The 23189-nt window shown below is 36.8% G+C and overlaps 1 protein-coding gene across 1 annotated transcript in view; it reads right to left on the bottom strand.

Annotated features, from left to right (window-relative positions):
• LOC136039518 (nuclear factor NF-kappa-B p105 subunit-like) overlaps positions 1 to 22725 on the bottom strand; it is a 152139-nt gene extending 129414 nt beyond the window's left edge. The window contains exons 1-2 of the mRNA XM_065723316.1: positions 22584 to 22725; positions 11697 to 11839 (exon numbers count right to left, since the gene is read on the bottom strand). Coding sequence (XP_065579388.1) covers positions 11697 to 11839; positions 22584 to 22659 — 219 coding nt within the window. The 5' untranslated portion in view covers positions 22660 to 22725. The remainder of the gene's footprint in view (positions 1 to 11696; positions 11840 to 22583) is intronic.
• Positions 22726 to 23189: the final 464 nt, after the last annotated feature.

Below are 23189 nucleotides of genomic sequence, written 5' to 3'. Positions count from 1 at the left end.
TGAAAGTAAGGAGCAGCTTAAATCTTAAAACGAACAGAAATTATTACCCACACGAGGGGTTCACCTCCTTGTAATACCTCGCTCTTTACGCTAACGTATTTTTAGTATTTTCAACTATTTATTCTACGGCCTTTGTGATTCAGGGGTCATTCTTAAGGAATTGGGACAAAATTTAACCTTTAGTGTAAAGAGCGAGGTATTGACGAGGGGATGAACCACCTCATATACGTAATAAAAACATACGAATATAGAAGTTCGTTACGTAAGTCAATTTGCAAGTTACGTATTTTTTTACTAATGAAAACGTTTGTAAGAAATTAAAAGTTCTAGTTTCTTTTTAAGTAATGAAAAATTGGAGGGTAACTAGGCCTCCTCCCCCGCTTTTTTCTCAAAATCTTCCGATTAAAACTATGAGAAAGCTATTAAGCCAAAAAAAAAATTAATATGCAAATTTAGTTTTAATACTCAGACTTTAATACTCAACCGAATTTTAATTTAGACTCAAACTTTAAAAAAAAAAGAGATATGAGTTATGAGGTCCTTCTAAATGTGGAATTTCATTAAGATCCGATCAATGCTTCGTAAGTTAAAAATACCTAATTTTTGTTCTAATTTTTCAGGATTAACCCTACCCCCAACTCTCCCAAAGAGAGCGAATACGTTCCGGTTATGTCAATCACGTACCTAGGACTTATAAAGTTTCATCCCGATCCCTCCACTCTAAGCGTGATTTCAGGTTTTCCTGAAATCCGATGTCGCCAGATCCGGTCGGGATTTAAAATAAGAGCTCTGAGACACGATACCCTTCTACATATTAAATTTCATTAAGATCCGATCACCCGTCCATAAGTTAAAAATACCTCATTTTTTCTAATTTTTCCGAATTAACCGTCCCCCACTCCCCTCTCCCAGAGGGCCGAATCAGAGAAACGACTATTTCTAATTTAATCTGGTCTGGTACCTGGTACGCCTATCAAATTTCATCGTCCTAGCTTATCTGGAAGTGCCTGAACTAGCAAAACCGGGACCGACAGACCGACAGAATTTGCGATTGCTATATGTCACATGGCCAAGTGCCATAAAAACTTGTACGCCTCCAGGGCAAAACTTAAAACACTTGCCCCCGGGCTCTGGGGGGTTGTCTCAATCAGTCAATCAATCATTTCATTAATACTAAAACACTATTACAAACGTAATAGAGTTATTCGGCCCAAGAAGCTTTGCTTGTTATGGGCTTGGTACGGGGCAAAAGTTTTGTTATCTAATGTTTGAACTATTTTATAAAAATTGCTATCTCAAAATTTGTATTGGATGGGTTTGGGGAAAAGGGGTTATGGTGGGGGGAGGGGACTAGACACATATTTACATGCGCTGTTAGTGGGAGGATATTAAGGGATCGGGTTTGATGCTAGGGGCAGACAGGGATGAATAAGGCCAACCTTTACATTTTTGGGACACTATTTTCACGAATCTCAGTGCACCTATGCACAACTAGCAGCGCATCCATCCCAGCGCAGCGCATCCCAGAATCAAATATGCCCTATTTTCTTCATAAAAAAACCTTAAATTTCACAGTAAAATTTTGCCTTAGTAACATTTTGAACAAAAATAGCTATTTCAAAATTTGGTCGGGTTCATATGATGAAAAAAGGTGTAAGGGAGTGGGGTTGCCCTCTCATAACTTTTGACTCTTAAAAGGGAACGAGATTACAAGTACAATGAGCTGTTTTTAGAACATGAGGAATTTTTAGAAAAAGATCCTATAAAACATCAAAGCCTTATGGTCTGTATTTATGACCTTTAGTTTTCTACTGTCTAAAACTTATTAACAGAAAAAAAAATAATAAAAAAAAACCAAACAACTTTACATAAGAGATAACCATTAAAAGGGAGAATATAAAGCTATCCTCCCATTTGCGCTGCAAATGCGAGGATATTGGGGAGCAGGGTTTAACACTAGGAGGTGGGCGACCCGTGGTAGCCCTATTTTCCCTTATCTTAGAGCACAACTAAAAAAATTTCTATTATCTAAAACTAATTACAAAAAAAAAAAAAAATAATAATTTCACATAAGAGAAAACCACTCACAAGAAGTAGGCTATATAGAGCTATCCTTCCATGTTCGCTGCAAATGCGAGGATGTTAGGGGGTCAGATTTAATGCTAGGGGGTGTGTCATTTCATTCTCCTCCAAAGTTTATACGACCGCATCTTCCATAGAAACCGTATATACCCCACAGCATAAGTTACAGACCTTCCCCGGGCTTTGGAGGGAGGAGGGGGTATATTGACCTCGAAGTTTTTGTTACCTGATCGTTGGACTACTTTCAACAAACTAGCAATCTCAAAATTTTGATCGGATACATTTGGGGGAAAAGGTGTGTATGGGGGGGGCACGTGCCCTTCGATACCTTTTGGCTCATAAAATGTAACTAGAACTTTCAACTTTCAATCAAATGAGCCACTTCTGAAGTATATACGACCTCTCCTTACGTTAAAAACGTACATGCCCCGGGGCATAACTATATGGGGGGCACGTGCCCTTCGATACCTTTTGGCTCATAAAAATGTAACTAGAACTTTCAATTTTCAATCAAATGAGCCACTTCTGAAGTATATACGACCTCTCTTTACGTTAAAAACTTACATGCCCCGAGGCATAACTTAAAAACTTGCCCCCATGCTCTGGGGGGTTGTGTCAACCTCGGAGTTTTTAATATCTGATATTTAAACTATTATGAACAAAATGGCTATCTCTACATTTTTACCGGATGGGTTTGGGGGAAAAGGGGCGTAGGGGGGGGCTAATTGCCTTTCGATCTCTTTTGACTCTTTAAAAGTGAACTAGAATTTTCAATTTTCAGTCAAATGAGCCCTCTCCGAAGTTTATACGAGCACCCCTTCAAGAATCATATATGCCCCCAGGGCACAAATTAAAACACCGTTCCCGGGCCCTGGGGGGTTATGTTGACCCTAGAGTATAATATCTGATGTTTGAACTAATTAAAACAAGGGCTAAGAGCTCATATGGCACTTGTGATGAGGCGAGAAGAGCTAAGAGCCAAGAGATCATATGGTATGAGCTCTAACAAAATTCTATGAATCAATAGATGGATTTAAAAAGGAAAATAAGAGCCTTAATGCCGGTCAGGATTTAAAATAAGAGCTCTGAGTCACGATGTCCTGCTAAATATCAAAATTCATTAAGATCCGATCACCCACTCGTAAGTTATAAATCCCTAATCTTTTCTAATTTTTCCTCTCCCTTTAGCCCCCCAGATGGTCGAATCTGGGAAAACGACTTTATCAAGTGAAATTGTGCAGCTCCCTGACACGCCTACCAATTTTCATTGTCCTAGCACGTCCAGAAGCACCAAACTCGCCAAATCACTGAACCCCTCCCCCCAACTCCTCCAAAGAATCCAGTACGATTCTGTCAATCACGTATCAAGGACATTTGTTTATTCTATCCACCAAGCTTCATCCCGATTCCTACACTACAAGTGTTTTTCCAAGATTTCCCCCTCCAACTCCCCCCAATGTCAAAAGATCGGGTCGGGATTTGAAATAAGAGCTCTGAGACATGAATTTCTTCTAAGAATCAAATTTCATTAAGATCCGATCATCTATTCGTAAGATAAAAATACCCCAATTTTCACGTTTTCCAAGAATTCCGGTTTCCCCCTCCAACTCCCCCCAATGTCAAAGGATCTGGTTGGAATTTAAAATTAGAACTTTAAAGCACAAGATCCTTCTAAATATCAAATTTCTTTAAGATATGCTTCGTAACCCTTTCGTAAGTTACAAATACCTCAATTATCAAAATTACCCCCCCCCCCCAATTCCACCCTTTCGTAAGTTACAAATACCTCAATTTTCAAAATTACCCCCCCCCCCAATTCCACCAAAGAGAGCCGATCCGGTCCGGTTATGTCAGTCACGTATCTTAGACAGGTTTCTATTCTTCCCATCCAGTTTCATCCTGATCTCACCGCTTTAAGTATTTCCTAAGATTTCCGGTACCCCCATCTGCCCCTCTCCAATTACGCTTGATCCGGTTGACATTTAAAATAAGAGATCTGAGTTACGAGGTCCTTCTAAATATGAATTTTCATGAAGATACGATCACTCCTTCGTAAGTTAAAAATACGTAATTTTTTCTTATTTTTCAGAATTAGCACCTCCCCCCCAATAGAGCGGATCCGTTCCAATTATGTAAATCACGTATTAAGACTTCTGCTTATTTTCCCACCAAGTTTCATCCCGATCCCTCCAATCTAAGCGTTTTCCATGATTTTAGGTTCCCCCGCCTCAAACTTCCCCCAATGTCACCAGATCCGGTCGGGATTAAAATAAGAGCTCTGAGACACGATATCCTTCTAAATATCAAATTTCATTGAGTTCCAATCACCCGATCGTAAGTTAAAAAATACCTCATTTTTTCTAATTTTTCAGAAATAACCCCCCCCAACTACCCCAAAGAGAGCGGATCCGTTCCGTTTATGTCAATCATGTATCTAAGACTTGTGTTTATTTTTCCCACCAAGTTTCATCCCGATCCCTCCACTCTAAGTGTTTTCCAAGTTTTAGGTTTCCCCCTCCCAAATCCCCCCCAATGTCACCAGATCCAGTCGGGATTTAAAATAAGAGCTCTAAGACACGATATCCTTCTAAACATCGAATTTCATTGAGATCCGATCACCCGTTCGTAAGTTAAAAATACCTCATTTTCTAATTTTTCAGAATTACCCCCCCCCCCAACTACCCCAAAGAGAGCGGATCCGTTCCGATTATGTCAATCATGTATCTGGGACTTGTGCTTATTTTCCCATCAAGTTTCATCCCGATCCCTCCACTTTAAGTGTTTTCCAAGATTTTAGGTTTCCCCCCTCCAACTCCCCCCAATGTCATCAGATCCGGTCGGGATTTAAAATAAGAGCTCTGAGACACAATATCATTCCAAAAATCAAATTTCATTAAGATCCCATCACCCGCTCATAAGTTAAAATCCTTCATTTTTTCTATTTTTCCGAATTAACCGCCCCCCCCCACTCCCCCCAGATGGTCAAATCGGGAAAACGACTATTTCTAATTTAATCTGGTCCGGTCCCTGATACGCTTGCCAAATTTCATCGTCCTAGAGATACGTCCTGGACCGACAGACAGACCGACAGACAAAAAGAATTCGCGATTGCTATATGTCACTTGGTTAATACCAAGTGCCATAAAAAATTGTCATCTCAAAAGTTTTATTGGATGGATTTGGGGCAAAAAGCTGTGGAGGGAGGGGGGTCCCAGTCCCCCAAATGTATCTTAAGTGACTTGTTTCAGTCCACAGGGTTGAACTATAAGTCTGGTTTTTAAAATGATTTGTCCTTCATAATGGGATGCTTCACAAAAACCTTCTGTAATTTGTATTAATCGACCGGACGTGCGGGTATAATTTTTATTATGTCGTAATTAGATTCCTTTTATTGTGAAAACAATAGCGTTTTGACCGTTTTTTAAATAATATTTTTTAGTATGACTTGTTTTTAAAGTCATGGCAGAAGATTTCATAGGATCATATTCCTATTGGACAGGTAATCTAATTTCTAATGGACAGGTATAACTGAATATTCCTTTAGGTGGTTGTAACATTGTGCTATCAATATCGTCCCCAATTTTTATGCATTTTATGATTTTTGTGTGCTTTTTTGTGACAACGACACACTTTTCTAGATTATGCACTTGTTTTACTCTAGTTGTCCTCCGATCTCTTTTGACTTTGAAAAAGTGAAGTAGAACTTTTAATTTCCATTCAAATGAGCCCTCTCTGAAGTTTATACTTGCATCCTTTCTAAAAGAAAAAAAAAACATATTTGCCCCCAAGGCATAACTTACAAAGCCTGCCCCCGGTCCCTGAGGGATTGCGTCGACACCGGATTTTTTGTTATCGGACCTTTGAACTATTTTTGATTCTCAAAATTTGTATCTGATGCATTTGGGGAAAAAGGGCGTGGGGGAGGAGGCTAACTGCCCACCGATTACTTTTGACTCTTAAAAAGAGAACTATAACTTTCACTTTCCAATCAAATGAGCCCTCTATGAAGTTTATATGAGCATTCCTTCCATAAGAACCATATATGCCCCCGGGGCATAACTTACAACACCATCCCCTGGTCCCTGGAGGGTTGTGTCGGCACCAGAGTTTTTGTTATCTAGCCTTTTAACTATTTTAACAAAATGGTTATCTCAGAACTTTTATCTGATGCATTCGGGGAAAAAAGAACGTGGAGGGAGAGGACTAGTTGCCCTTCGATACCTTTTAACTCTTAAAAAGTGAACTAGAACTTTCCCTTTCCAAAAAAATGAGCGCTCTCTGTAGTTTATACGAGCATCCCTTCCATAAGAGCTATAAATACCCCCTGGCCATAACCTACAATGCCTGATCCCGGGCCCTGGGGGGTTGTGTCAACACAGAAAATTTGTTATCTGAACCTTGAACTATTTATAACAAAATGTGTGTCTCAAATTTTTATAAGATGCATTTGGGGAAAAAAGGGCGTGGGGAAGCTAGTTGCCCTCCGATATTTTTCGACTCTGAAAAATCTCACTAGATCTCTTAATTTTGAAACAAATGAGCCCTCTCTGGAGTCTATACGAGCATCCCTTATATAAGAATCATATTTGCCCCCAGGGCATAACTTACAACGCCTGCCCCTTCGGCCCTGGTTGGTTGTGTCAACCCCAAAGTTTTTTTATATGATCTTTTAACTATTTTTAACAAATTGGCTACCTCAAAATCTATCAGATGTATTTGGGAAAAAAAGATTTTGGGGGCGGCTATCTGCCCTCCGATCACTTTTGACTCTTAAAAAGTGAACTAGGACTTTCAATTTCCCATCAAAGGAGCCTTCTTTGAAGTTTATACGAGCATTCCTTCCATAAAAATCTTATATGCCCCAAGGTATAACTTACAACGTATACCACTGGGTGGTTATGTCAACATCTGAGTTTTGTTATCAGACCTTTAAACTATTTTTAACAAAACGGCAATTTCAGAATTTTTATCTGATGTATTTGAGGAAAAAGGCGTGGGGAGGGGCTTTAGTTGCTCTCTGATTTCTTTTGACTCAGAAAAAGTGAGCTAGAAATTTCAATTTCCAATCAAATGAGCCCTCTCTGAAGTTTATACAAGTATCCCTTCTATAAGAACCATACTTGCCCCCAGGGTATAACTTCCAACGCCTACCCCCGGGCCCTGCGGGGTTGTCTCAACCCTGGAGTTTTTTTATATGATCTTTGAACTATTTTTTTAAATGACATCCTCAAAATTACTATCGGATGTATTTGGCGGGAAAAGGGCATGGGGGGGGCTAGTTGCCCTCCCTATAACTTTCGACTTTTAAAAAGGGCACTAGAACTCTCGATTGCCAATCGAACGAGCCCCCTTTGAAGTTTATACAACAACCCCTTCCATGTGAAGTGCCCCTGGAAAAAAAATAATAAATAAATAATAAAACATTGTAGCCGTATGGCCTTTACTACAGGCAACGCTATACCGTTGCCTCTGACATTCTTCCACGTAGTGGTAACATTCTTACCACGGTAGCATTATTAGTAAAGATGGTGGATGTGGTGAAGATAATAGAATAGCCAAGGCCCAGGGAGTGTTTTTACAGTTGAAAAGGTTTGGAAGAAAAAGAAAATAAGTCTGTAAACTAGGATTAGACTAGTAAAACCTAGGGTATTAACAGAGATCAAGTATGGTCCTGAAACACCTTGAAAGACAGAGAAAGATTTGTTAAATATTTTCCAAAGACATTGTCTACGGATGCTTTTACGTACCCGTTTGATTGACCGCAGGTGAAACAACAATCTGTACAAAATATTTGGTCATATCCTACTTTCTGGGGCAAAAACAAAAGAAAGCTTGAGATGGGTAGGACACGTTTTACGGATGAAGGATGACACATTCCCAAAGGTTGTTCTTTTTGACCATCCATCTACGAAAAAACTAAAAGCAGATGGATCCCGAGCCGGGTGGGAAGAACTCATAAAAAAGGATTTAAAGGAAATCGGAACTTCGTGGGAGGGGGTACAGAGTGAAACTTCGAATAGATTGCGGTGAAGGAGCACCGTGCGCAGCTGTTTTAGCCTCAGGCGGCTTGGTGCTGCAGTGAGTCGTTAGTAGCAATATTAGTGGTCCTAATAAACCAAGAAGAGAAAGACGGGCTTAATCCTCCCCCCTCTAAAAAAAGGATTATTTATATTACAGTACTTATTTTTGGAATCACACTACAACAGTAGTCTACAGTCTACATTCGGATTTTTGATTCTACATTGCACTGTCACCAGGACGCCACGAGGAACTTCTGCCGAGAGATGGGGTTTAACTTTCCAAGGAATGGATTTGATGTATTTCCGAGGAGTGATATCTTAATTAGAATAGACATGACTAAGTTATAGATAAATCAGAGTATAAAGCGGAAAAATTAGAAGTGGGCTTTACGTTCAATAGTGAAGTTTTGTATTTTCTTGCAGTTTTGTCCTCCCCTCATGTCCCTCCTTGGCAGAGCCCATGCGGTTTATTTTAATCAATTAGATACCAACAGATATTCCACACTAGGGGAAAAACGTACAAACCCATTCCGGGTCTAAATGGTACAGCAAGTTCATATACAAAAAACACATTCGGTTTTTTATATTTTCACTTCCACAACTGAATTGAAATAGAAAACTATTTTTCAGCATAACAAGAAAAAGAAAACAGAAACTAAGTGCTGTTAGTGATTGTTTGTAATATGACGGTACTACCATATTAGTACAAATCCATTCCGGGTCAAAATGGTACTGTAAGCTCACATTCGTTTTTTTATGGCACTTGGTATCTACCAAGTGACATATAGCGATCGCAAATTCTTTCGGTCTGTCTGTCGGTCTGTCTGTACCGGTTTTGCTACTATAGGCACTTCCAGGCAAGCTAGGACGATGAAATTTGGCAGGCGTATCAGGAACCAGACCAGATTAAATTAAAAATTGTCGTTTCCCCGATTTGACCATCTGAAGGGAGGGAGAGTGGGGGAGGACAGTTAAATAGGAAAAATTAGAAAAAATGAGGTATTTTTAACTTACGAACAGATGATCGGATCTTAATGAAATTTGATGTTTTGAAGGATATTGTGTTTCAGAGCTCTTATTTTAAATCCCGACTGGATTCGGTGACAATGCGGGGAGTTTGGGGGGCGGACCTAAAATCTTCGAAAACACTTAGAGTGGAGGGATCGGGATGAAACTTGGTGGGAAAAACAATCACAAGTCCAAGATATGTGACAGAAATATGTGACAGAATAGTGGATTGGATCCACTCTCTTTGGTGAAGTTGGGGAGGGAGTAATTCGGAAAAATTAGACAAAATGAGATATTCGTAACTTACGAATGGGTGATCAGATCTTAATGAAATGCGATCCTTAGAAGAATTTTGTGCTTTGAACTCTCATTTTAAATTTCGACCAGATCTGGTGACATTGGGGGAGAGCTGGAGGGAGAAACCAAAAATCTTGGAAACCGGAAAGCTTGGAAAACGCTTAGAGCGGAGAGATCAGGATGAAACTCGATGGGAAGAATAAGCACAAGTTATAGATATGTGATTGACATAATTGGAAGGGATCCGTTCTCTTTAGGGGAGCTGGGGGTTTATAATTTGGAAAAATTAGAAAAATGGAGGTATTTTAAATTAAGAACGGGTGACCGGATCTTAATGAAATTTGATATTTAGAACTTATGTCTCAGAGCTCTTATTTCAAATCCTGACCAGATCTGTTAACATTGGAGAGAGTTGGAGGGGGAAACCAGGAATCTTGGAAAATGCTTATAAATGTCGTAGATACGTGATTGACGTAACCGGACTGGATCCTCTGTCTTTGAGGGAGTTAGGGGGTGGGGTTCAGTGCTTTGGCGAGTTTGGTGCTTCTGGAGTTGGGGGGTGGGGTTCAAACTCGAAGACTCTAGGACGACGAAAATTGGTAGACGTGTCAGGGAGCTGCACAAACTGACTTGATAAAGTCGTTTTCCCCGATTCTACCATCTGGGGGGTTGAAGGGAGAGGAAAAATTAGAAAAATTGAGGTACTTTTAACTTAAGAGTGGGTGATCGGATCTTCATGAATTTTGATATTTAGAAGGACCTCGGGACTCAGAGCTCTTATTTTAAATCCCGACCGGCATTAAGCTTCTGATTTTCCTTTTAAAGCAATATATTGATTCTTAGAATTTTGCCAGAACTCATACCATATGAGCTCTTGGCTCTTCCGACCTCGTCACAAGCGCCATATGAGCGCTTAGCTCTTGTTTTATATTTTGACTTATACCACCATACTATTATGACAGTAGCGTGATTATTATCATTGTATATTATTGTGACAAAAGTTTTAACTATCATTTGAACAAACATTATGGTACAAATTAGAGTATTTCATTGTTGAATTTGGGCCAAAACACCTAAAAGAAACCGACAATGGATCTAAAACACTCATGACAACCAGATGAACCTCTGTATCTCTGAGAATTCAGACGCTACATCTATGAAGCATAAGCTTTGGAACAAGTTTAATCCATGGCAAATAAGAATTACATGGTTTTGGTCAATTTGAAATTGAATTATTTATGGAATAGTTGGATAAGTGTTCATTTGAAATATTGATTTATGTTGAAATATCGAAATATGTTAATTTATCTAGTTATAGTTACTATTTTCTATGTATTCTGGGTGATATAATGTAATATTTTATGTGTTTGGTAGAATTTGGGTTTCTTGCAGTAAACAAAGGCGGATCAAGAGCAGAATCATGGGGGAGGAGGGAGCCCAATGTGGCAAGTGCACCAATAATAAACCAAACTGACAAGTTTATTGAAAGCAAGGGTAGAAAAGAAAAATAAAAACAAATGAGGGCACCAGAAACATCCTGGGGGGCTGTACACCCCCCTGGATCCACCCATGGCAGTATATAGCTTTACCCACTAATTTTTCAGATATTTTATTTCACCTTATTTACTCTATTCTTTATTTTTATTTCTTTAGTTATTAACCACCATAATCTCGCAAAGTTCGGTTTGCTGCATAGCCGAATGAATTTTTATAAAGAACTTTTTTACAATTTTTTGCAATAATTAAATTGCAATAAATTATTATACCACTACTTTCACGGAAATTGGGATTGGCTGGCAGTTTCTCTGGATGTCATGGAATAATTCAAATAAATAATCTCTCGATATCAAAAACAAGCTTATCAAATACAAATCACATTCAAACTTAAATCCTAGGTCAGACTTAAATCCTTTGCGAATAAAATCGTATGGAATAAGTTGCCTGAATCAGTTCCGAGGTCATCCAAACAAAGGTAAAAAAAATTTTGTGTCTTTGACGATTTTTTCCCTTTATTTGTGTTGGATTGATTTAAATCTAAAATCCAGTTAATTTTATTCTTCTTTTCAATTATTTTTCTTTTATTTTGCTTAGTGATGTTATAATCATTAGGTTTTTTCATAACATAACCCAGCAAAAAAAAGAAAAATAATAAAGAGAAAAACATGTCTTCTCTCTGCTCTACATGCCAAGTAGCTTTAACGGAAATCGGCTCTACATTATGAATAAATTACGTTTAAATCATAATGAATAAATCTTATCTATCTTATAGACCTGATGAATCGAACTTACCTGTACTGTTGGGTATGTTTTCTTTGTTTTGTCCTGATTTTCTCCCATTAATGACCCGTGCGTACCCGTCATTTCAGATTTGTATCTAAACCGAAATCGAGATTGAGGCTGCTCTACGATGACTAGGAAGGGGAAAGATGACTCTGTAATAGAATATAGATATGATAAATATAAATATAAATTAACATAATAAATAATAGAAATAGTATAGAAAATAATAGATATGTAATAGAAAATAGGTTTTGAAGGTTACAAAATGTCAAAACTACCGATCAGAACATAAAGCCTTTTCAATTACCAAAACAGATGTTGGATGAAATATTAAAATTAAATTATACCCGAAGCTTTCTGGTAAATTACACGAAACAGAATGATGGATATGAGGTCTTTTTGTCTCATACAGCCTTTCAAATTACTGAAGCAGATTGAACAAGACTATCTAAATCGAAATCAAGACGAGGCTGCACTAAGAAGATTAAAAAGAGGAAAGAGGATTATATACCAGGAAACTGAAGCAGGAAACAAGCTTTCAGGGCTCCAAAATGTTGAAAAAATATCAATATAGTCATTTATCGAAATGCAAAATAATGCCTTTATGTTGACATGATTTTCCGATCTCGTCCTGCTGGAACGAAGTTTCGCGGACAGACTGAAGGATCTGCTTTGTTCCGCGTTCAGAATAGACACACTTAGACTTACGTCATGACCAAGGGAAGTCTTTGATGAATATAAAGGGGAAATAGGATATTGATATGATATACAAGTTTTGAAGGATCCAAAGTATCACAGAAAACATCACTACTATCATTTACTAAATCGTAGTACCACGCCTGTGTGTAACTTAACGACTTACGAATTAACAAAATTGATTACCGGGCCTGGTTCTTTCTTATCAAATGACCAAAACAGGATAGGCAGACGTAGCAAAAGGGAGGATTGAAGCAGAGATGTCTCTTAATCGAAATTAAATAAAAAAGAGAGTTAGGAGCTGCATTAAAACTCAAAACCAACAGAAAATATTCCACATATAAGGAGGGTTGTCCCTTTCTCAACCCTCGCTCTTTACGCTAAAGTCTTAAACGTTCTTAAAAATATTTCTCAGTCAGATTCAACGGCACTTGTGTTTGAGGAGTCTTTCTTAAGGAATATTAAAACCAGTGAGGTAATTTTGTCAAAATTCTGGGGGGGAAGGGAGGGACAAACTTGGAGTAAGTTTCCCAAAATCAAATGAAAATAGCAGTGAAAACTGAAAAACGAGCCATATAGTACCATAAAGACAAAGGTATAGTAAAGAAAACTGGCCCGTTCCTGAGGATGCTTGAATTACGCAAGCTTATTTTAGTTTTGACAATATTAAAAAAAAAAAAAAAACTAAGTTTCATCTGGAGGGGACGAAATGCGGTCTGGGGGGTCAGTGGTCCCCTTCTCCATAGCAACTTACGCTCCAGCTTAAAACATCTTAAGCCTTGTTTTTCCACGAGTCTTTCAAGAAGAATAGTCTTTCAAATTAAGCTGCTATAAATAGTTGTTAGTTATTGTTTCTTAAGGGTTGTCTGGGGCGATTATCATCGAATCTATCAGACCTTACATCTTTATTTATGGGTGGACAGGGTTTCAAAAATACGAGGCTTGGCGACATACTACTGGGAGTGTATAAAAGAAGTACCCGCTGAAGACGTGAAATATTCACAAGTCAATGGACATCCATAATTGGGAAACAACGTTGCTTAAGATATTTTTGAATAGAAGTTCTCCGCCTACTTGCCAATTTACAAATATATATATATATATAAAAGAGCAACATCGAGTGGTATAACAAAATATAATCGTTGGGAACATTTATAAAAACTAAAAAGAACAGCATCAATTCCAAATGAGAGCATGAATGAAATGAATAAAGGTAAATCAATCCTTGAAATATTATAAAGGAGAGACAGAAAACATACACACACACCTTCACCTTCACACCTCACACCTTCCATGGCCAATAACACAAAATTTCGATGTATTGAAAGTAATGAGCTTTGTTATTGCTAAATAATTAAATAACTTTGTTATTGTTGACTTGTAAAATGCTTAAAAGGCATATGCATGATATGAATTATGCCATGTAAAGATACATGTAAATAATACATTGTAAAATACATATAAGACTAAGAGGAAAAAAGCGGGGGGAGGGGTAAGCCTAAAAAGAGAAAAAGTCAGCTTCTGATGTTTCTCCAAATCTCTGATGATTTTTCTCACTTAGCCAAATTTCTGACTTTTTCTAGCTCTGCCTTGGTGACAGCCCAGCCCTCTACTCAGAGTTACAAGCTTTACCCCCATTCATAATGTCCCAAATTCCTTTAAATCCTTTCTTAGGACATTTTCCTGCCCCGTTTGGGGAGGATCTGCTTCTTATTTGGCCCAAAATAACCCTAAAAAGGTTGGTCAAATAACCCTAGAAAGTGAGCTTGAACTCCATTTTTTCCAATAGGTTTGTGTTTCCTTGACAGTCAGTCAGGCCAGCAACTAGAACTATCCTTAAACAATTTCTCCAGCACACATCTAGCATATTTGCCTCAACTTTTAGAACCCCCTATAATTTAGAGCTATATTTGGCCACTGTCTTTACTGTAGCTCAAAAATAGCTTGTCTATTCCAACAATCCAACGGAATTCTGGCAAGTATTTTACAAAAGAAAACGTAAGTTAACTTCTAAAGGCAAGTTAAAACGTAAGTTAGGGATTATTAAAATAATCGCTGTTTAAGGGAAAACAAGTTTCCATGAAGACTTAACGAAATACCAACAACAGTAGCTTTGGAAACACTACAAGCCTGGTCTATAAAATAATATCAATAGCTAAATCGACCAAGAAATAATTGTTCAACCTAGTTTTAAGTTTTCATAGCAAATTGTAATTTTTTTCTACAAATTATGATTAATTATTAAATTTTTAGCTACTGGGGCTATATAAGATTTCTATTATTTTCCTATTCATCCAACGTTGTGTAACTGTAAAAAAAGATTATGTACATTGGTTATTTTACATTTCATATCTTTACTCCATGCCTGTGGTGGTTCTGGCCTCTCTTACGCCCGGGGCAAAATCTTGATTAGCCCTCCCCCACCCTCTCTCCTAAAAAAATTTCAGGCCAAATTTTCGAAAAAAATTTCTATTAATTAAAGAAAATATTTTCAATGAATTAATAAAATTAATAATTTATGCTTTAATTATCTTTTTATTTAATACTTGAATTAAATAATTATTATTTATTATTTTAATTTGATTATTTTGATCTTTTAAATTTAATAATGTTTCATTTTTAATATTTTTTTTAATTGATTAATAATTCATATTTTTTTATTTATTAACTACGCCCTCTACTTCATTTCAATAAAAATAAAATTTGAAAAGTTACAAAATGATTATAACTGTTTATCACATTATTTTTAATCAGAATCTTTTTTAATCAGGTTTTTAAAAAACATACTAGTAAAAGAAAAGTTTCCAAAACTAGATTTTTCTTTTTATTCTCTTTCTAAATATTGTCATATCTAACAAGGCACTTTACTCATACCCTCTCCCCTGATGGTCCAAAGATATAGGCCCAAGCCCTTGCATACATAAGGAATTACTTTATAAATAATTTCTGAGACCACACTGGCTAATCAAGACAAAACACAAAATCGCAAAAAAAAGAAGAATGAGGGCAATAAACAGCCAGTGAAAAAATTAAAAATTATGCAAATATTTGGGTCAAGACCTCCACTTGACCATCCTCAGTGCAGAATAAACTGATAAAAAAAACTTTATACAAAACACAAAACTAAAATATGATTACCATTTCTCAGTAACAGGTTCAGGTTCATTTGTATTTCACACAGTGAAAGGTAACTCTTTTTTATCCTTTCACCATTACTGAGAAAGGGTAATTGTATTTTAATTTTGTATTTTATTTTAAGTTTGATTTAATTTTCAATTTTTTCACTGGCTGTGTCCTCGTACTTCTTTTCTTTGTGATTTTATTTTTTGTCGAATTACTTTATAATATGCAGAATCTTTCTACTTATCAGATTTTGATGTTTTGTTCTATGGTTATACACATTTTTGAACCATTTCAAACAATAGTTTATCAAACAATTGCATAAAAACCATTTGACCTTCTATTTTTACTGGATTAAGAATGTAAGAAAAAAAAAACAGTAGACAATGAAGACACAGCATATTACAATATGCAAAAATATGGAGAAATGTATTCTTATGGTAATGTATGGAATAATCAGGACAAATGAGGTGCACAGGCAGAAACGCAACCATAACATATGGAAAGAACATAAAATAGGGAATACAAAGGTACTAAAGTGGGCTAGATTAATCTTATTATTAAATGTTCAGTGGCAGGCCATTTCTGAAAAAAAGGTGCTGAACAGCTCAGCCTTATTAAGTTTTTTATTCCAGGCGAAACTCGTTTTCAAATATTCTTGGCAGGGAGTACCCTGCTCAAGATAGTCTTAACGAGCTGTACTTCGGCAAGTTGATCACAAGGGCTTTATTCTATCAGGAACGAGCTTTGAAAGCTCATCTGATGGAGGGTTATACATGTACTTGTAAAAAAAATGACACGAATGCCACATCAAGGCATTCCTGGATCAATTATGGGGTTTTAGCTTTTGTGTTACCAGAAGTTTCAGCACAAACTGCTCAATTTTAAATTTATTGGAGTGGAGTGATGTGGCTTTTTGGTGCACCAGCAAAGAGAGGACATGCATATTCCATGACAGGTTTGATGGACAAAATGAAAAGTGGCAGAATAGACTCATCAGGGAGAAGACTTTTGCATCTTAGGATAACTCTTAACTTCTTGGAGAAGAGGATCTAATTTTACTGAGATGTTCAGTCCATAAGAGATCCAAAGAGAAATTACCTCCAAGTAGGCGCAGTGTATCAGCTCGCGCTATTGCCTCTCCTTTGAAGACAAAATCAGGATAAACCTTCATGTTACACGCCTTAGAAATTAGGACTTCTTTTGTTTTCAATGCGTCAAAACTTACAAGCCATGCATCTGCCCATGCCTCAATTCTCTCCAGGTCAGTCTGAAACTCCTTCTGTCCATTCTGTTCTTTACTAGGTATGTTATTCACGTTTTGCAATTGATATTTTGTGGTTGTGTCATCGGCAAAGTAGTGAGGTTTCTCAAAAAGGTTGTCCCCTAGATCATTTATGAACACCAAGAAATGAGTTGGCTAAGAATACTTCCTTGGGGCACTCCTGATAACACTTGATGGTCTTTTGATATGAAGCCATTGAGGACAACTTGCAATGATTGTTGACAAAGAAAGTCAGCAAGCACCTGAAATAGCTGACCATGAATTCCATTGGCTTTCAGTTTACAAAGAATCCCTTGTGCCTTACATAATCAAAGGCTTTTGCAATGTCAAAGGAGAGAAGGCAAATATTGTGCCAGAAAGGAGCTCAACCCACTCTTGATACTGTAAAATATAACAGTCTAATGTAGACTGTTGTCTGCAAAAACTGCATTGCAAGTCTGTCAACAACAGATGCAACTCAAGGTATTGGTAAAGGGTCTTATTAATGATGCTTTCATAACCTTTACCTACACAGGACAGCAGACTTATTGGACAATACAATCCTACATTAGTAAGGTCAGACTTTGCCTTTGGAACAGGGACCACATGGGCAATTTTCCATACTTTCAGGAATGATCCTGCTTCCTACAGAAGGAAGAGGACCAGCAAGTTCAGGGGCATATCTTTTTAGGATGAGATTGGGAATCCTGTCAGGTCCTGAAGCTTTGTGATATCCAGCTGGCTTAGCATTCTGAGCACCTTACTAACAGTTATGTTAACGCTGGTGATTTTTGCATCTGTTTGTGGCAGAAAGGGGGGGGGGAGACTCCATCTTCATCAAGGAGACCTTTGAAAAGACTTTTTCAAGAGCATCTGCCTTTTCCTGGCCTGACTGGATTATCATCCCTTTAGCATAAACTGAGGGAATTGATGTTGATTTAGATTATGGTAGAGCTTCTTTGATAACCCTTTCCCACCTCTTTGCAGGGGCATTTTTCAGTTTTTCTACAAACTTGTGTATGTAATTGGTTCCAACTAGACATGCAGCTTTAGCAGGTTTGTTTCAAGCACTAATAAAAACAGCACAGGCCTCACTGGATTCAGTTGAGTGCCATTTCTAGTGACTTTATGGCCTGGGTTGCCTTTCTACAGCCAGTATTGAACCAAGGCTTTTTACTGTTTTTGATGGGATGAATTGCTCAATGGCATCTGTAATTGCTTTTTCGTAAAGTGCTGCTGCTTTACGTGGGGCTTCTTTTTAAAAATTTACTCCACAGCTTTGCTGATAAGAAGTTTTGTGGACCATCCTAGTCTATGCAGTGACACTGCCTGATGATCTGCTTGTGCTTTACAGGTGGATGCATTTTGAGATTTCCACAAGCTATAACTGTCACATGGTTGCTGGCAAAAGGATAGCTTTCAACAATAAAGAAATCCAAATGATCAGCTAAGAAGAGATCTGGCCAGGATGATCAATGAAGGCCAATATAAGTGTTGAATTCAACAAGCTGTTCCATAGGCATATAGGCCACAGGCCATAGGCAAGACTCAGGTCTAGCAGAGCTACATCTTCTGCATCAGTTGTATGAGTTTTCAGTCAGTGGCTATGATGAATGTTGAAGTCTCCTTGAATTATTTTACATGATTTAGGGATTTTTTACTTCATAAATTCCAAGCAATCAAAAAAGGTATGGAAAAAAACTCAAAGTTTGCCAAACAGTCTTCATTTGCCTACCTATTTTTGGCCTTTATTTGCTAGGCTATGAGACTGAATTTAAGTCAGGTTATCCTACCTTTTCTTTAATGAAGGTATAATGTCATAGTAAAGATTCACTAATTTAATGTGTCAATTGGGCTCTTGGAGGTTTAACATCTTAAGGAAACAATTTTTACTTCATAATATGAAGAGAAATAGGATAATGGTTACACTAGCAGACTATCCAGGTAGCTAAGAAATAAACTTGTCTCTAAAGTCAGAATTACATCCTGAATCCAAACTTAACATGCAGTTGCATTGGAAATGAAGCTTATTTCTACCTCTATTTATACCAATTCAGGGTAAATATTTGCACACCAGGGAGGGGGGAGGGGTAAAGTTCAAACTTATCTCTGTAGTCAGAACTGTATCCCAAATTTAACATTCATTTGCATCAAAAAAGGACTTTAGATGCCCCCCTCCCCTAATGTGCAAATATATACCATGAATTGGTGTGTATAGGATACAGCCTCCTGCTATGCCTGTGCTTCTGTACCATGCTTATGCAATGCTTTTGCTTATTTTATGCTTGCATCTTTACCATGCTTGCTTTATTTTGTAAGTAGCCTGGGTCATTAAATCCTATTAATACAGATATTGCATGCTGTCAGAAGTGGAATTCCTCAAGTTACCATAGATGTTCAACAGCCTTCTATAAATTGGGACTCCAATTCTCTTGCAGAGGAATAGGATAAGTTTGTGTGCTTACCTCCTAATTTTGACAGAGATTATTTTGCTCTCCTAGCACAGTTTCAGAAATATCTTAGCCCAAAGAAAATTACTCTCTTTACTAGGTTTCCTTTTCAAAAGCAGGGCCAGTTAGAAGGCAAAAGTGTGGAAAAATGCATTATTGACTTTAAGACATTAGCCAAACTTTGCCTTTACAAGGAACATGATTCATGATTTAATTGTCTGTGGAATAAGAAACAAGGCAGCCATGGAGAGACTCTTGGCTGAAGAGGATTCATTAACTTTAGAAAATTTTATAACAAGATGCAGAACCCACAACCCAGGTTCAGTTAAAGGCCTTCTGCAGAAGAACGCCTGTACCTATCAAACACGAAATAGATGCTGTTACTGGCAACTTACCCCAATGTTACTTCAGCAGGCAGAGAGAACTCACAAGCAATGCCCCAAAATGTAAAGAATGCTACTTTTGTTGTGGAGAGAAGAAGATGATACAGTACCCTTGTACATTATTAATCAGAAGAGTGAGAAGGATGAAGCAATGGTTACCCTGGTAATAAACAACCAGCTTCCTGTTTGCTTCAAGCTAGATACAGGTGCCCAAGCTAATATCATTTCTAAATCAATCTTTGATCAGCTCAATCCTAATCAAAGGCTTCATCCAACTAGTCAAAGACTCACCAGCTATTGTGGTTCCAAGAAACGAGTTGTTGGAGCTTGTGATTTACTATGTAGCCATAAGTTCAGCAAAGCAGCAACCCACAAATTCTATATTGCTGACTCACTATCCATACCCATCATTGGCTACAGGTCAAGCATCAATGTAGAATTGATTAAGCTGATCCTAATTGTTTTTTCAAGCAAATCCAATATCTACATACAAGATCACTACAAAACTGTCTTTGATGGTATTGGTTGTCTGGAGAGTGAATGCAGCATACATCTGAAGAAAGGTTCTGTACCAACTGTATATCCTGCCCAAAGAATTCTTGAAGCACTGAAGAGTAAACTGCAGCAGGAGACATACACAGAGAGAGATGGTATAATCAAGAAGGTTACTGAACCCACAGATTGGGTAAATTCAATGGTAATCATAGAGAACAAAGATGGAAGTGTTCAATTATGCATAGACTCAGTAGACTTAAACATATACAAAAGGCAGCCATATTACCCTATACCAACACTAAAAAATGCAACATCAAAACTTCATGGTCCTACTGATTTCAGCAAACTAGATGCACAATTTGGGTATTGGTCATTTGTACTGTCTGAAAGTACATCTTGCATGATGACATTCACCCCCATATATGGAAGATACTCATCTCTGAGAATGCAAACTAGCATAATTTTAACCAAAGACGAGTTTCAAAGGAGAATGGAAGAAACATTTAAAGGGCTAAATGGATTCATAGTTACAATTATTGTGTCATAATTTTACCCCTATCTCCACTCCCTCTAGAGGATCCTGAAATTCACCTACATGACAGGTCTGTTACCAAATTGAAATTTTTACAAGACAACATTTTATGTTAATTTTCAATAAGGGCTATCAGTTTTTTTTTCTGGCTCTAATTCTGAAAATGCAAGTCCTGTTATTTGAGTAGGCTAGAATTTTAAGCCATATCAATGTTGTTGTTTTTTTTTAGGAAATGTATTTACACATCTTTAAAGCCTTATAAAATGGCATTGAATGGCATTGTTGTGAAGCTGAAAATAATTTTGTTGTAGTCTACTTTTTTTAAGCAGATGACTTATTTTGAGATTTTACTTTTATATCACACAGATTTTTAAAGGTCATCAAAGGTCAGGACCCTCTAGAGGGAGAAGGAGTAGGGGTGGGTGCTTCAAAATACCTTCAAAGGACATACTGTAGCCTGTACACCCATCCTTCAAAGTTTCCTTTTCCTAGCCTAACCCCTTTCCAAGATATTCAAAAGTAGAATTTTACTTTAGCTATTTTTGAAAACTTCCCATGAATTTTTCAATGAATAATCTTTTTCAATCTGTGTACCCATAAATTGAGTCAACACTGACAAAATCAGGAAACAGAAAAACACATAGGAAATGCATAATTTATACTGTATATAGGTAAAATTTATTTTAACAGGCTGTTTTCCTCTAAAGTCAGAATTGTGTCCCAAATCTAAATTTAACATGCATTTGCATTAGAAAATAACTTTAACCCTCACCCCTATGCAATATTCATATTAATAGAATTAAATAGTCTACAAAGGATTAATAATTCAACTGCCTCACCTGTGCTGCAGTAGCAGGGGCTAACCAGACTATTGGTACCATTAAGCAACTCATGTAGCCTAACTGACAACCTACCAATAAAGTGAACATACCCCATGATGCCTTTTTATGTTCTTTACAAATATAATAAACCTTCTACCATAAATTCAAATTTAAGCACTTTTGAGCTCTTAAAAATGAAAGATTTTCAATTAAACTATGAGTTATTGCTTGTTTTTGACAAAATAATGTTTTGACATTTTCTTTGACATTGTTTTGACATTTTCTCAGTGCTGTTATCTTGGTTGTTTTTGAGAAATAGGCCTAATACTACAATTTCTCATTATTAAGACTATTTATAATATGGTTAAATTAGGTTAGGTCATAAAGACCTTAAATTTGAATTTGCAATAGAAGTAATTATTATATTCATAAAGAACATAAAAAAAAGGCATCAAGTAGTAGGTTCACTTTATTGGTAAGTCAGTTATATGAACTGTCATAAATTTACTAAGATAGGAACCTCAAAATACCTTCTCAGGACATAATTTAGCTGTAGACTGATTCCTGAAAGTTTCATTTGGTAAATGTTTAAGCTTTGTTCCAAGTGCTCTAAGCTTATATTGCTGTACATAACAAGATTCTGATGATTGGTTATTGTTTCTTTGTCATTATTAGAGAAGCATATCTATTTCTGGTTGACCCTTCTCCTCCATGGGGCAAACTAAAAATGTGTAAAGTGGGCTTGCTTACAGGTAACACTACCTAGCCTATAGAGTAAAGTGCATTAGTCCATGAGCCCTGCAGCAGCAGGGCAAGGTCTGTATTCTATATTTATTTAATAAACCTAGTTTGAGGTTTTTTTGTTTTATTTTTTAGTTTTATCACACTTTGTTGAATAAATATAGAATATAGCCTAGATCTTGCCCCACTGCCTGCAGGGCTCATGGGCTAATATATTTGCACTAGGATGGAATATAGTGGGATTGCTTTAATAATATGTTAACTATAGCTTTTTCTGCATTACAGAATAAGAAGTTTTTTTACATATTTCCTTACTTTTTATTTAATAAATCTATTGACCATTGGACTAGCCTAACTTATTCAATCTCCCATGAAATTTACAAATTGTACATACCTTCACAAAAATTTTCAGTTCCATTTGAAACCTCTTCTTTTGGTAACCGGGATGTGGGTGAGTTATTTGAACTCATGTTTTTCTTAGTCTAAGCTACAAGGAAAACATTTGTTAATGTTTTGCTTTTGGAAATAGTACTTATTATTACAAATATAATAAAATAAATATTCTATTAAAAAAAGAAGAACCAAAGTTCTTTCAAAAATTTTTTTATATTATTTTCTTGTTCAAATTCTACAAAAAATAGATATAATTACAAAAACTTTTTCTTATTTTTGTATATTACCACGCTTTTCCACGCAAGTCAGGATTGCCACTTGGACATTTACAGCGAGCTTTATCGCAATAGAATATACAGGCGTGTATCTTGGCTTTAGGTCTGACTATTACAAACGGGATTGCGGATAAATGGATAGAAGGAGAATCCCCCTAAAGTTCCAAGCTTTTGGCACTGAGTATTGACGGTTTTGAGCTTTTAGCGACTTATTTAAGTTATATGTTCTCATTTCTTTCCATACGAAAGAAAACTTTCGTATTTTGTCAGATGAATATAATCGTATTGGTCTCAATTTTAATCATAGTAAGAGTGAGATTCTAGTTTTTAAC

The sequence above is a fragment of the Artemia franciscana genome, chromosome 19 (assembly GCF_032884065.1).
Source record: "Artemia franciscana chromosome 19, ASM3288406v1, whole genome shotgun sequence".
In the NCBI taxonomy this organism is placed as follows: Eukaryota; Metazoa; Arthropoda; class Branchiopoda; order Anostraca; family Artemiidae; genus Artemia; species Artemia franciscana.
This window is presented reverse-complemented; position numbering and strand designations above follow the sequence as displayed.